Source organism: Xenopus tropicalis, chromosome 4 (genome assembly GCF_000004195.4).
Source record: "Xenopus tropicalis strain Nigerian chromosome 4, UCB_Xtro_10.0, whole genome shotgun sequence".
In the NCBI taxonomy this organism is placed as follows: domain Eukaryota; kingdom Metazoa; phylum Chordata; class Amphibia; order Anura; family Pipidae; genus Xenopus; species Xenopus tropicalis.
Genome location: NC_030680.2, coordinates 43,791,038 through 43,807,276, shown reverse-complemented (window position 1 = coordinate 43,807,276; position 16,239 = coordinate 43,791,038). Strand labels below are relative to the sequence as shown.

The 16,239-nt window shown below is 38.7% G+C and overlaps 1 protein-coding gene across 5 annotated transcripts in view; it reads left to right on the top strand.

Annotated features, from left to right (window-relative positions):
• The window catches only part of adcy7 (adenylate cyclase 7), a 130,850-nt gene that overhangs the window by 48,104 nt on the left and 66,507 nt on the right, over positions 1-16,239 (top strand). For all 5 annotated transcript variants that reach the window (XM_012960538.3, XM_031899791.1, XM_012960539.3 and 2 more), the window contains 2 exon segments: positions 6,979-7,176; positions 14,728-14,889. In XM_012960538.3, coding sequence (XP_012815992.1) covers positions 6,979-7,176; positions 14,728-14,889 — 360 coding nt within the window.

The window sequence follows — 16,239 nt, the reverse complement described above, 5'->3', positions numbered from 1 at the left end:
CGGATTTCTAAATGTATTGACTAATTTGCCACACCATCCACCTGTCAGGGTTTTTACAGTGCTATGTTTGTGTTTTCTCTGTTGGGAAAGAAAGTACTTGGTCCAGGGTCAGACTGGGGGGAGCAGGGCCCCCCAATGGCCCCCGCTGACTTCCCGGTGCCCCGGTGGCCTAGTCTGAAGCTGACTTGGTCTGATATCAGCCTAAACTAAACTGCACCGTCCAAGAAAAACATATTGTGATCTGAAAATCTAGGTGCTTGCAGTCCAGTGCTCCTTATCCATCACCTGATCAGAAATGGCAGCATTTTAATTATTTTTGTTGTCAGATTTACTGATTCCAAGGCTTGGATTTGTGGCGAGGCAGCCATTGGGCGCCCCAAACTAAATCCAGCGCTGCTGATTAGCTGACTTTCCTGCCTGAGTTTGTTTAATCTCCTGGTTACCTGCCTATGGCAAAATAAAGTCTTGATCCTGATTTTAACACCAAAAGGACCGTACAATTGGGCCACTGACTTTACTGAGGAAGCTTAATCTTGAGAAGACTTTGCACAGTATGGTTGCACACTTGGAGATCTTTTGAAGCTTGAGAGTCACCTAGGGCAAGTTCTGTAGGCACAACTGACCCGACTGTCACTCCACAGCCTTTTATAGCTACAAGGGAACAACTCTGTAGCTACAGTGTGTGCGCTTGTGTTCGTGAGAATGCATACATGTACATGTTGGCCCCATATGAACACAATACACTTACATAAATAGCTGAGAGTGTAAACTAAACATATATTTTTGGTTCCTGAAGAAGCTTGGCGAATCTCCACGTGAAACGTATTGAACAACCTACTCAGTAAAGCTGTATACATCTGCTAATTTGTGAGTAGCCATTTGGTGGCAATTTTATTCATTTTAATGAAAAACTTTATTACACTATTTTGCAGTCCTGTTTGTTCCATGTGTTGCTGCCCTTTTGGAGTTCTGCAGCAGCCTTGATGGTGAGAGGCCGGGCGTAACATACATTGTTGTTATACACCTTGAGTACCGGTTGCATCTGGTGATTGTTTGACTTACTGGGTGCAATTTTCAGTCACTTTGGCACTTTTCTTTTGTTTTTGGCATTTTTTTTGTCAAAGCCAAAAGGTTTTATGGTTATATTTCAATATACACTTTAAATACTATACTATGTCTGTGCGCTTCCTTGTAATTCTATTACACCGTTTCACAATCAGCACGTTTAGTTTGAGTGAGCCACGGTTGGCTATTTTGTTGGTCCTGGACATGTAGCTATGCAGTGTGCTATAACATTTCAAACTCAGTCTGATTTTGAACTCTGAATTATTTGATAAATTAAAAAACAATTTGATGCCCAAATATATTCCTAACTAGTTCAAATTCAAATTCAAATTTTATGTGTCACATACACAGTCATACACATTATGATATGCAGTGAAATGCTTAATTGACCTCAAATTAGAATAATATAGAATATAAGAGTTAAGAATAAAAGAATAAAATAAATGAAACACAATTATGTAATAATTGAAATGTATGTAGTGCAATGTAGAACCATGGCCAAATAGTTGGCATGATAATGTGCAAGAGTTGCAGTTCAACTTCGCAGTTAGAGAATGGAATTGCTCAAATTGGACAAAGATAAATAATGTGGCAGATTCCAGTCTCACTTTGTAAACAACTCCAATGCCAAGATTTAGATGGGGGATTTCTCACATGGGTGGTATTGAACTCTCCCCATAAAGTTACACTTGATACCTGCTTTCTATACAATTCCAGATCTTCTGTATTGATTCTGGAGGTATAGGGAATTTCATGGACTTTTTCTTTGCCACTGCTCCATTTTTCAAGCAAACTCATGAGATCATGAGTATCTTTTAGAGGGTGATACTCAAGTGGGCAGAACTTTGCATTGTGGAAAAGGGCCACTTTGTTCAAAGAGACCTTTGTTCTTTTTTTGTCTGTTTAAAAGCAACTTTATTTGGGGCTTTATGGTCAGTTTTTTTTGGATCTTCAGCCCACCTTTTATGCCTATGATGAAGTGGAATCTGATTGACGAGGATAATTGTGTTGATTTCTTTGTTGATGAGGAATGATTTGGTGAGATTTAAACAGCTCTCTCTTCTAAGGTCAAGGTCCAAACTGCCATCAAGCTGCCATCTGCTCCCCTGCCTCTAGTCAAGCCACTGTCTGCACCTATGTCTCCAGTCAGGCTGCTGTCTGCTCCAGTTCTGCCTTCAGCTCCAGCCTCTGTGCCAGCAGTGCCCTCTAAAGCTCCATCCTCTGTTTGAGCAGTTGTGCCTGTTCCAGCCTCTGTGCGATTAGTCGTTCCTACTCCAGCCCTGGCCTCTGTGCCCAGGTAGGGACTCAGAAGTCTTTTCAAGCATGTTGTTGTGAACTGCTGTCTTCCTTGTTCCTGAGTCCCTGCCTGGTTCCTTGTTCTGCTCCAGTACCCATTTATGTCTCAGGCTTTCACTTTCCATTCAGCAAATCCTATGTCGCAGTGCTTTTCATATTCCCCCTTCCACCTTACAGTGTATAATTGTGTAGCATGCGCAGTTGCATGGTCATTAGGTCCTGCATTCAAGCATTCAAAGATTCTGGGTAATACAGAAGTTGCCTTAATTATAGTGTCTACAAAAGGTGCCTGTCTGCTTGCTGTTATTGTCAAGTCTAAGACTGAAGTAAATAAGATTTACCCTGCACAGTGATATTAGACTTTTAGGCATGTCTTGGTTTCTCTGATAATGCAAGAGTAGCAGGGAGATTATATAAAAAGGCAGGTCATGGGGAGGTTTAAGAAATTCAGGATAGAAAAGGTAGGATTTTCCAGGCATTTGGGCTCAACAGGGTTGGAATCAGAGGGCATTTCAAATTTACCAGCAAGCATATTGCCAGTAAATTTGTACGATCAGCTCTGGCCTCGGCAGCCTTAAACCATGTTGTAATGAAATTGCATATTGGCTTTTTTTGCTTGCATTGCAGCTTTGAATATTTATCCTAAGATGAGTATGCAACCACATTTTATTTACTTTGCATCACTTCCCCTAGCTTCTCCACGCTGTTTTTTCATGTTAGATTCTGCTCCTTTGCTCGCTGCTGCACTATGAAGAATGTGAGCAAGGAGATTAAAGGGAGAGTTGCTTTGGCAACACAATGTCATAATCCTTATTTGTTGAGCAAAGAAGACACCCAGGAAAGAGAGGTCAGTTGACGGTTGGGTGGGTCACATGACCTGAGCATCATCGATAGTCCGAGAGACATACATGGATTAGTGTGCATGCCCAGGGCACTCTGAGGATTTACTGTGCATGCCTGTGCCCTGAATTGAAACTATTCTGAAAGATAAGAAAAGTACACATTGAACTTCTCAGTTATTTTGGAAAAGATTAATGGTTCAGAAAGACACATAAGGTCTTAATGGTAATCACTTGTGGTAATTGTTATACAGTATATGTTAAATATTCCCTTTTTCTGTAATAGTAATACTGTACCCTGTTGTTGGTAGATACATGTTAATAGCAAATCATTTTTTGTTGTTGTTGATTTAATGTATTTTGATCCAAATTATGGAAAGTCTTCTCATCCTGAAAACATACATTGTTCCTGTAATACAAAAATCCGTACACTGACTGTTAGCTGTTAATCTTACCCTGTGTCATACCATACCTCCCAACATTTGAAAAATGAAAAGAGGGACAAAAAGATTTGGTGCGCACAGCGCGGCAAATTTTTTTGACCATGCCCACTTTTGTGGCCACGCCCCAATTACCACACCCCATCCAATTTTTTTTCAAAAAATTCTCCTTTTATATAGTAGAAATGGCAGGATGAGATGCAAATGTGCTATACCCTCATACTGTACTACCTAAGGAAAACAATATAGCAACTCCTACATATAAAATACAAATAGAGAGAGAAGGCAGTGAGTTATTAGTGAGTTATAACTATCTACCAGTTTGCCCCCCCATACACAGTGCCCCCAATAGCCTAAAAGACAGTACTACCCATACACAGTGCCCCCATACACAATGCCCCCCATAGAAAGTTCCCCCCATACACAGTGCCCCCAGTTGAGACAGTCCCACCCCATACACAGTGCCCCCAATTGAGACAGTCCCCCTCCATACACAGTGCCCCCAATTGAGACACTCCCTCCATACACAGTGCCTCCAATTGAGACAGTCCTCCCCAAAACAGTGCCCCCAATTGAGACAGTCCCCCCCATACACAGTGCCCCCAATTGAGACAGTCCCGCCAAAAACAGTGCCCCCAACTGAGACAGTCCCCCCAAAAACAGTGCCCCCAATTGAGACAGTCCCCCCATACACAGCGCCCCCAATAGAGACAGCCCCCCCATACACAGTGCCCCCAATAGAGACAGCCCCCCCCATACACAGCGCCCCCAATAGAGACAGCCCCCCCATACACAGTGCCCCCAATAGAGACAGCCCCCCCATACACAGTGCCCCCAATAGATACAGCGCCCCCAATAGATACAGCCCCCCCATACACAGTGCCCCCAATACAGACAGCGCTCACTTCTTCGTCCCCAGCGGCTCCTCGGTGTATGCGGCTCCTTCTGCGGCGGTCCCAGGCCCTTTTATAAGGTTGCGCCCGTGCGTAATGACGTCACCCGTGCGCAAGGGCGCAACCTTATAAAAGGGCCAGGGACCGCCGGAGAAGAAGCTGCATATACTGAGGAGCCGCTGGGGAGGAAGGGGCGCCAACGCATCGCGCTGTCCCAGGTAAGTCAATGAATGTTCCGCATTTCTGTAATTTATTACGAAACTTTCATGGAACTGTCCGGGACAGCGGGATGCGCTCTAAAATCCGGGACTGTCCCGCGGAAAGCGGGACAGTTGGGAGGTATGGTCATACCATGAATGATTCATTTTGCTGCAAAAAGATTTTCATAATACTTTCTGTGATCTGGGTATTCTTAGTTTGATTTCTTCAGTGTAGTTTGATGAAAGGGTTACTCTTAGCCTATCCATCAGAATTATCTTCCATGGTCCTGCTCTGTGGGTGTTGAGATATCTGAGTGCCGCCCCCCCCTCCCCCCGCACTGCGTAGAGGTCCCCATTGCTCCATATGGGAGAAAAATGGCAACACTTTGGTGCGGTGGCATGGCACCCGCCAATTTTTGTGCCGCCCTAGGTTAGCATTAGAAAAGTGACATTCTCAAAAATGTATCACTAATGAGCTAAGCTATGGAAGGGTTGTTTTGAGCGTATTATGATTCATAAAAATAAGATAAATAAACTGGGTTATAGGGTTGCCACCGTTTGATGGCCTTAAATCCGAGCAGGGGATGGGGAAGTGACATCACTGGGAAGGGACATGACGTCATGGGAGGGGCTATGATGTGGGGATTGGCCAATTTCCTCATCAATTTTGGAGACTCCTACCTGGTTTTACCAATTGGAAAAACTGGGCAGGCGGTTTTGACCCCGGAAAATCAGGCTGTCCAGGTCAAAATTGGGCAGGTGGCAACCCTGCTTGTGTTTTTTAAACATCTTATTAGTGGCATTTGAAGTGATGATAAACTTTATGTGCAGGCAGAGGGCTAATCACAGCTTCCTACTGTAGAAATAGCTAAGTATGCAGTGTTAGTCTGCCTTTATTTTTTTTACCAGACGTTTGTAGAAAAATTAATATAAACTGTACTTAAAAATAGGTTATATTTTGTTTAAATCTCTGTAGAATTATCTTCCCAAGTAAACATTCTGCTAGCCTGTGCTGGGAATCAGTCAGACAACACTATGCTTGATGAGACTGAGAAAAGAAGTCCTGGGTAGCTGTCGGTGTTGAGTGAGATGGTTTACTCCTTCACTGACCCATGTACAGACTGTGTTTAATGGTTTAACCACTTCACTTTTTCAGCTTGTATTAGAAAAGAATAATGTCTCATTTGTGTTTTGTTTTAAAATCCCCTAAAAAATACTCTAACTGGACCCCAGACTAACATGCTTTTCTGCCTGCATTTAGTCTCTTGTGGTTTCTAAATCACAAGACGCTCAGTTGCAGCTCTTTCAGCCACTTCCAATGCTAGTGTGTTTTTGAGCTCTCCTCTGTTTGATGACAAAGAAGGTCAATGGGGTGTCTACTGTGCATGCTTGCTTATTCCTCCCTCCAAAATGCCTTTCCAACAGTAACTAAGTGAATCTCTGGTGGAAAGGCATACACATTGCCTTGTTTCTCCTCCTGCAGGCAACTTCCTGTGGATTCGGAAAAATAAACAACATGTGTGCCGTTTCACGGGAGATTCACGTTGTTGCCAGTGGAAAGGCATTTCAGAGAGATTAGTTGCCCACGGTAGCAGAGTTTTATTGGCGTTGAATAATCTCTCAGTGGGGCAATAGCCATAGGCTGATGATGCGTGTTGCAGTTTTTCCATTAGCTGAGAAAACTCCAGTCTGTTCTGATTTGGCTGTCATCCATCTATCAATGCACACATGTGGCGGATTTCAGACTGAAAATGTACACTAGCATGTTTTTATGCTGAAATCTGCAATTAGGAGCAATGCCAATGGGATGTAGTACTTGTTAGTGCTAACTGAACACAGGGTAGATTGGAATGGACTGCTGTTTTCTCCAAGCCACATGTGACATTTACCTAAGGCTTTCATTCATCTTTTCAGATGTTGGCCCTACCCATAGGCAAACACAGGGTGGGGTCACAGACCAGACCAGACTATACAGACCAGAGACATACAGTATAAAATGTTTTATAATTAAGCTTTTGCGTGACAATTTTTAGTAATGTAGAATCATGGTAACCTCCTGTTTGCTTGTTAGGTTATTCAGTAGAAAAAATGCAACAATGTAATTGAGTAAAAATCAATCAAAGCAGTGTAATTGCCTGTGTGACTTTAATGATGTAAATACTTTTTGTTATTGTCCTTTATTTATATAACTAATTTTCTATAGTATTGTTGTGATGTTTATGGAGATTTTGTCTTTCTTTTCTAGGAGCCTTTTAGACACCTAGCATTTATAATCACAGTATTCGTTGCCCTGGTAGTATTCTGTGCTCTGTATATCTTGGTGTATACAGAATCATTTGTTCAAAAATGGCTGCGTGTGTTTTCCCTTGTGATCTACATATGCCTCCTGACCATCGGATATGTGTTAACATATGACTCTTCTGTTGTCCACGCTTGGGATCAGGTAATCAGATTTCATAATTCCATATTAAGCTCTTCTCACAGTAAATAATTAATTGACCGTTTCTTTTACTTTCTGCTCTTAAAACTAAGGGGCAGATTTACTAATCCACGAATCCGAATCCCGTATGGGAAAAAATCGGATTGGAAATGAACATTTTGCGACTTTTTCGTATTTTTTGCGTTTTTTTCATCGCGACTTTTACGTGCATTGTCACGACTTTTTCATAGCCGTTACGACTTGTACGAATTGTCGCGACTTTTTCGTAGCCGTTACCACTTGCGCGAATTGTCGCGACTTTTTCGTAGCCGTTACCACTTGCGCGAATTGTCGCGACTTTTTCGTATTGAACGTTAGTAAACGGCGGGCAAACCTTTCCGATTTTCACGCAAGTCGTAACAGCTACGAAAAAGTCGCGACAAATTACGAAAAAGTCGCGATGGCGACGAAAAAAATCGAAAAATACTGATCATTATGAAAAAAACGCATTCGGGCGCTTTTGATCCGTTCGTGGATTAGTAAATCGGCCCCTAAGCATTCTTTCTTTTAATTTTTCTTTGAGGAAATAATAAAAACAATGCTGAATTATTTTGTATAGCTTTTATAAATTTAGTATTACAGCTTTAAGTTGATAGCCGTACACAGGCAAATATTGTTTGAGCATAAGGCCTTTTTTATCAAAATGGCAGTTTATTAGCTATGTATAAGACATAATATCCTTTTTTGTCAGCATTGTCATTATTTTACCAGCCATGTAATTCCACTAAACAGTGACCACATGAAACTAGAGTTTGAATGTTAAGATCAGCCCCATTTAGGACGGCACATTGGTGCTGAAATGATCTTTTTTACAACTTGACAAGACAGATATTCACACATATGACCAGCTGCAGTCTTACAAATCATGCCATTATCTCAACCCTTTTTATTAAAGCCTTTTTTATTACCAAATGCAGCCCTTATTACACTTGTATTGTTCTAATTAAGGATTTCCTCAAGCACTCCTTGTGTCTCTTCTAACTTTCTGTGTAAGTTGGTCTGTGTCTGCCACCAAGAACAGTAAATAATGGCTCGGTAGCATGCTCTATGGGGGTGCCCCTTACCTTGGTTGCTGAAATACCCTGATCCGATTCTGGCTGTACGCTTGCTTTAATATAGTACAGTTATGGGCCTGTGATACAGAATTCTCAGGACCTGGGGTATTCCATTGTATATTTATACCGTAAATCTACCAAAAAATCATAAAATTATTAATTATACCCAATAGCATTATTTGCCTCCAATAAAGGTTAATTATTTCTTAGCTGGGATCAAGTACAAGGTACTTTATTGATATTACAGAGAAAAGGTAAATTAGTTTAAAATTTTTTAATTATTTGATTATCTGTAAGAGATGGTGTTCCCATAATTCTGGACCTTTTGGTAACAGGTTTCTGGATAACGGATACCTGTACTGACAATTTTGTCATTAGAGCCAACTGATTCATAATTAGTATCTTTTTCTTGTTTAAACAATTCAGGAAATACAGGAAGGTCATTTATTGTATAAAACAGTCCTCTGTGTGTCATTTTCATGTAATGTCTTTTTTTGAGGCAAAAAAAGTATGCAAGATTACTGTTATATATATGTGTGTTTATATTAGACTTTATTAGGGGATTGCACCTGTTTTTTACAATATTAACTCTATTAACTCTATCGTATAGTAAGTATAGATACACAGTGATTAATTGCCATGTGGAATGAGACACAGTAGGAAGGAGGTCCCTGTCCTATAGAGTTTACAATCTAAAATTATCAAGAAAGTTCTGAATTATGAGAAGGCCATCTTCCATAACAGCTTATTAAATAAATAGCATTTCTTGTACAGGTATGAAATCCCTTTTTACGGAAACCCATTATCCAAAGAGTTTAAAATTATGGGAAGGCCATCTCCCATAGACTCCATTTTTTAAAAACTCTTTATTTAAGTTTTCAACTTAAAAAAATATATTTTTTTGACAACATGAACAAGGGGGAAAGGGAAAGAGAAAAAGGAAACTTAAATAGTAAGAGAACAAATGGCAGTAGGCTAACAGTCTCATATTCCCCCCTTAGCCAACCTCTCTATTGGTAATTATCTCTCGACCAACTAAGGGGGGAATATGAATCAATCAGTTGTTTTCAGTAGGTAAGTTACCCAGGATGACCAAATATTATTATGAAGCTCAATCTTATCAGTCTAAGATAGCTGATAAGTAGTGCATGGATAAATTTAAGTCTGTCTTTGACCATTGTTATGGAGAGAAAGGGGGATAGCCAATGTAAAGCTATAGCCCATTGGGTACCAGCCAAAATTTGTGCAATCAACATGTGTCTTTTGGAGGGAAGGGTAGGGTAAGGGGCTAATAATAATGCAGTTTCTATGGTAAGGTGAATAGGTGTGAACAGAAGTTGTGAGATAAAGTGGGACACTTCAGACCAAAAAGCAGAAACAATTGGGCAGTGCCACCATGTATGCAGATAGTCTCCTCTATCGGGGCACACTCTAAAGCATGTAGGAGAGCAACTAGGATCAATTGCATGTTTTCGTGCGGGGGTGAGGTACCAGCGATATCCATAGACTCCATTTTAACTAAATAATTATAATTTTTAAAAGCGATTTCCTTTTTCTCTGTAATTATAAAACAGTACCTTGTACTTGAGCCTAACTAAGCCACATTAATCTGAATTGGTGGCAAAGCAGTCCAGTTGGGTTTATTAAATGTTTAATTTTAGATGGGGTTTTTGCCTTCCTCTGGATCAACTAGAAGTTAGGCAGGTTATTTATAGCCATTATAGTTGAACGTGATGGATGTACGTCTTTTTTCAACCTAGCTTACTATGTTACTATGTAATAGACTTGAGCCCACAAACCTTAGATGGGGAACCAATATGAATTGGGCCTTTTTACCTAGTTTATAGTTTGTTTGTATGTAAATTGGTATTTTCAATGTATACACAAATTTATTGTACTGGCATTGTGTTTCTTGAACAACTCTTCCCTACATTGCCCTCTTGAAGGCATAACCCAAATCAGATTTATTTTCTCTAGAAATGAATCTTTCTCTTAGCTCGTAGGATTTGTCTGTAGAAGATACAAAAGTCAGTACAGATTCTTCTTAATTTTCTTAAGAACAAAAGTCAGGTATTTGTTTACTTTTGGATATTATACCCACAGTTTTTGCACACTGAGTTTTCAGTTTCCAGCAACATGTTTCAATCCCTTGGATATTGCTCCCAGTGGCCTTAAAGCAACTCCTTATTTTTGATTTCCTGACTTCAAGCTAAGTTTTGATTGCATAAAACCCAGGAATACTGCCAAAAAAGCTTTATTTAGGCTGCCAGCCCATATAGGGGATACAAGAAGCTAATCAGAGCCTTTATATGGCATCTCCCAGGAACTTTTTTCATGTTTGTATTGCTCCCCAACTCTTTTTACAGGTTTGAAAGGTTGGGGACACCTGGTGAATTCCATCAGGCCCTGAAGTCTTTTTCACATTAAGTTTTCTTAATGTGAGTATCATGTCTATGTATTTACAGAGTGGGGGTCATTTCTAAAGTTCGCACAGCGCATATTTTCTTTGCAAATGGTTGTTTGCGCATGTTTTCCCCTAAATGCTTATACCTTGCACTGCTGTGCCTGTCTCTCCTTTTTTTGCAAATCACAGTGAAATGTGAATCGTACATATGAGATTGTGATTTGCATGAACATGCACATTTATTATGCGTAAATATAGCGCTGAATTTCTCTTTGCGAATATAAAATTGCAATTTGCAAAATCAGTTTAGCACATATTTTTCTGCCACTTAAGCTGTGGCGTAACTCGGACGCAGAGTGTGCACAAAAATATTTGCAATTTGCGAATATGCCATATTTAAAAAGCTCTAAGGACATTCGCACTGTGAATAAAAACTTTGACGTTTGAATAAAAACTTTTTACGTTTGACCATATATATATAAAACTATAAATATAAACACAGTCAGGGCAAATATGTTCACTGTGTGAATAATTCTGTGCTGCGCAAATTTTATAAATGATCCCCAGTGTGTCTTGTAACTCCACTAAAATCATCTGCATTGCAGAATTGTGTGCTCTAAAATCCTTGTCTAAACAAGCAGTATATGTATACTATATTTGAGTTTCTGAAGCAAATATATGGTGTGTACCAGTGAAGGGTAACAGTACATCATATTACATAGACTTCCCTTTAAATTAATTTGACATTACTTCTTTAATATGTATATCACCCCTGAAACTGTCAAATGTATCCAGCAGTTTCCCCCTATGTAATAAAGGGAAACAAATATGCCCATTTGCTTTAAGCAAACATCTTACTTGGTTGCTATTGGTTAAACTGGTGACCAGGAAATGCTACCTGCTGATTGGTCGCTGTGGGTTACTGCATCTGGGTAAACCTAAAACCTTTTATTTGATAACTCCAATACTGTGTTGGGCTAATTGTACATGAGTTGTTTGCTCTGTCAACAGAGAAATAATCATCACTGCTCATGCTTCCTGCATTGAAGCAAATGGCCTGCTGTTTTTAGGTCAAAAACAAACATGTGAATAATGGTGACAGGTGGTTGCTATTAAATTCAGTGGTAGGCAGCATGACCTGCAACAGACATTTCTCTACAGGTGGAAATATGTCTCTTAAGCAAATGCACTGTGTGCCGGTAGTTTTAACATTAGGATTTAAAAAGATAAAATCTATTCTTTGGTATCTTGATCCAGCAATAGAGTTTTTAAAATATATTCTAGTTTTAAATTTTGTCTATGCCATAAACCAGTAGATTGCCACTGCTGTTTCTTAGGAATAAATCTCAGCATTCTATTGTTTCAGCAGTATGCCTTGCAAAAACAATACAAAATGCCCTGGTGTATCAAAATACATGAGCATATGAGACAATTATGTTGCCTTTTTTTCAGTTAGACTGTCCTGCGTTTGCTGGTCCAAACAAATGTGTTTAAGGACCTGTAATGAGCAAAGTTACAGAATTAAAAATAAAAATAATTTTATTAAGTTTATATGGATAAAATCATAAAAACCTGAAGCATATTTAAAGGCAACACAATTCAGATGATTAGTAATCTGGAAGTTCTAGTTTCTACTCTATACTTGGCCATTTTAATGCATACTAAAAGTTAACTTAAAGGCGATCTACCCTTTAAGGAAGGCAGGTAGAAGGGATGATAGGGATAGTAATATAATAATAAAGTACACGCAATAGAGCTCTAAAAGACTTACATACTGAAAAGAAGCTTTTCATTCATAATGCAGATTAAAGAGCATATGTTGCTGAATGCTGTAGATCTGTGATCCCCAACCTTTTATTACTCTTGAGTCACACTCGGATATAGTAAGGTTTGGTGAGATATACAAGAATGGAAAAAGTTCCTTGGGGATTCTAAATAAGGGCTGTGATAGACTATTTGGTAGCCCCATGTGGTCTGCGTGGAATAAAATCGTGTCTTAGGGCTTCTAAAACTTCCTCCAAGCCAGGAATTTAAAATTGGGCACCTACTTTGAGGCCACTAGAAGCAACATCTAATGTGCTTGTAAGTAATCCAGCTAAAGAATATCAGCTCATTTTGAGTGCATTGCTGAATTGGGTGTTGTCTGCAGGGATTTAAATGAAAACAAATATGCTTTTTTTCCTGAATTTCTAGTAGTACCCATTATCCAACAAATAAGTTTGTTAATGAGAATGTACTTCTGTTTTCGGTAACATTTGTGTGTATAATTAAGTACAGTTTTTATGAAAAGTGGCAAGCATTTGTTTTCAATGATGTGGACTTCATTAAAGGAGTAGGAAAGTCATTTTGGCATTTTACTGCAAATAGATTTGCTACATTAGTGCCATATAGAACACTACATTTATTCTGCAGAAACCAGAGTAAACAGCTTTAGAAGATTTCTCTGTTTGCTTAAGATAGCAGCTGCCATTTTAAGTAGCTTCCTTCCTGCAGTCTAGCCATTATAGCTCAGATCACACATTCCTAAGAGAGGAGGAAGGGAGTTCTTAGCATTCTAGTGGGAGGGGGAGCAGGAGAGGGGAGAGAGAAGAGAACTGCACAGACTCTGACCCCAGGAATTAAGGATGTTTCTGAAAGAGGAAATCAGAGACTGGAACATCATGTTCACAAAAAAAAAGACAAGAAATCCTATGTTTCTTTTGATAGAGAACTCTTATGACACGAGTCACTGCCAGTTTTTTGCTGAATTTGCAAATAAAGGATTTGCAAATACACAAGTACTACCAGTTTTTTGTTGAATTTGCAAATAAAGGATTTGCAAATATAAGTATAGTCTCTGATTTTGAAAGGATTTGAGGATTTAGATATGAACATAGTCTTTTGGACAAGATTTTAATGCCAGTGAGCTCACTTGCACATACTGGACAGGTACATTGGCACTAAGCTTAGCTATGCAAACGCGCAAAGATAATATTTGGGCACAATTGCCTTTCATGAATAGCCCCACACACAACTTTGCATCCAGTTTAGTGAACCACCCTTGCAGTTAAGTCTGTAAATGAGCCTTATAATGGCTTCTGCTCTTTTATACTGTGTAATGTAAGATTTGGGGTTTTCCTCAAAAAGTAACGGATTTTGCAAAGTTTAAATGTATCTTAGAATGTTTGCTGTTGAGTTCCTCTGCCCACAGCTATAAAGGCATCTCATACTACCTTAGGGAAGCATTCATTTTTATAATGAAAACAAAACACTGTATCATTTTCTTGTTCAAAAGTGTAAAAATTTTGGGCCTTATCCTGCCTTTTCTTAATCATTGATATTTTAAGTAAATTTTGTGTTTAAGTATTTGTTTATAAACAGTTAATATAAACAGTTTATAATATATATATATATATATATATATATATATTTACAGAAACAGAAAGGAGCACACCCATCAGGCAAACGAATGCCCTTGGTGCTGGTCAAAAAAATTTAATAAGCAAACAGAGTACCGCACACATAGGGACTTTATGAAAAAACAAAAAAGGTTTATTGAAAGAGATCCGACGTTTCGAGCACCAAACTGTGCTCTTCCTCAGGGACAAACCTGAGGAAGAGCACAGTTTGGTGCTCGAAACGTCGGATCTCTTTCAATAAACCTTTTTTGTTTTTTCATAAAGTCCCTATGTGTGCGGTACTCTGTTTGCTTATATATATATTTATATATATATATAACAGTCACCTGGACACAGTCATCAAAATATAATTAGTGATTCAGTTGAACATATTCAGCTAGGTAGAACCAGTGATTGGATTATGGTGAATGTATATACTTTATTATGTTTTTGTTATTTCTTGTACTAAATCTGAAAATGAAAGTAAAATTGCATTCAACTTCCTGGGGCCAATGAGCACAATAAAAACAAACAAAACTGAGAAAATGCTGTATAATGAGCCACTCTTTACTTCACAAGAGTCAGCAGACTCTAAGAAAAATGTCAGTCATATTATTCGTATATAAATATATATAATGTTATTACATTGTTATTATTTGTCTTTTGTTTGTTTTTTTAGGTGCCCTTTTTCCTGTTCATAACCTTCTCTGTGTACACAATGCTGCCTCTGGGAATGCAAGCCTGTCTGATTGTCAGCATTATATCAGGAATATCCCACATCATTGTCATTAGTATCACAGTAGTACTGAGTTCTGGTTCCAATGATGCAATTGCCTTTCAGGTAATTTAGAAAGAACGCAAATCACCCTTTTAACAGAGTTCAAACAGTCTATTACTGCATGTATGTACTGGTAAAGTATAACAAAAAGGCATTTGGTGGGGCTTAATGGGCATAGATTTGTAATCCAACGGCTCTCCCAACAAATGTGGAAAACAGAGTTTACTCCATGCAGACAAAAAGCACAATAGGGGGTAAAATGCTGGGACAGGTGATGAGGGATAAAAGTACAACACAGAACAAAGAACAGAGCAAACATGTTGGACTCTCAGGCCAACCCTAATTATCTGTTTATTTCGAATGGATGAACTGTAACCCCAGGTCTAAAGCATTCTGCATAATATCACCTAAACCTGTACTACAATTGTGCATGTATTAGTCTGTATTAACAGTATAAACTTACCCCACACTACACTGCATTCACACTGTCCCCAAAATGTGTCCATACCACCCCACATTGCGCCAACATGGTCTCCACATTCTGCACAAGATTCCTCCACCATCTTGCCTACATTTATCCATATATGTACCAAGTTAGTAAAGTGGAAAATGTCCAAAAGACTTGAATTTTTAAAGAAAAAATATCAGAATAATTGATTACTAACAAAACCCATTTGTAAATCTCGAAAATATCTAGAATTAAAACAAATGTACCTTTTCTAAAAATTGCTTAGTAAATGTGTCCCTATGTTTCCTCTGCTTGCAAAACTCCCATACTGTTTCAAACCTCCTGTGAATTGAAATGGCAACCACTTATTTATTAAAATCTTAACCTGTCTTAACAGCTCACATGTAGTCAATGCCATGTAAGTCACTTGTACAAATTATTGGTAGCTTGGAACAGCATTCTTCTTTTTTTATCAAGATAGTAATGGGCATTCAGTAGTTATTTTCTTTGTTAAAATAAATGCGTGATTAGGCGTGTTTCCTTCACACAAGCTTAGGCTTGCATGTGCTGCAATGTAAGCCAAAGGTTGTTAGTGAGCTGAGAGTATTTTCTTAGTGCAAATCCACTTATATATCATTTTTTTTAAAATATAAAGCTAATAGCAGCTTCCTCATGACTTATTCCTTGTAAAACGTAAAATAAATCTAATTATTTAACTTATTTTTGTCAATGCGTAGTGACCTCATTGAGCCCCCCAATAGCCCATTTGTGGCAGCACTACAATTTCCCTTGAGATGCTACAGTTCCCAGCTGTCTTCTCTGTGAAAAAGGGAAAAGTTGCAATACTATTTTGGTACCATAATCTGAATTTACCTCCCTTTAAGCATATAAATTGTTTGTGCAGAGACAAAACCAAAACAAAATAAACAAATGGATTTTATACGAATAAACAGAATTTAGAAATA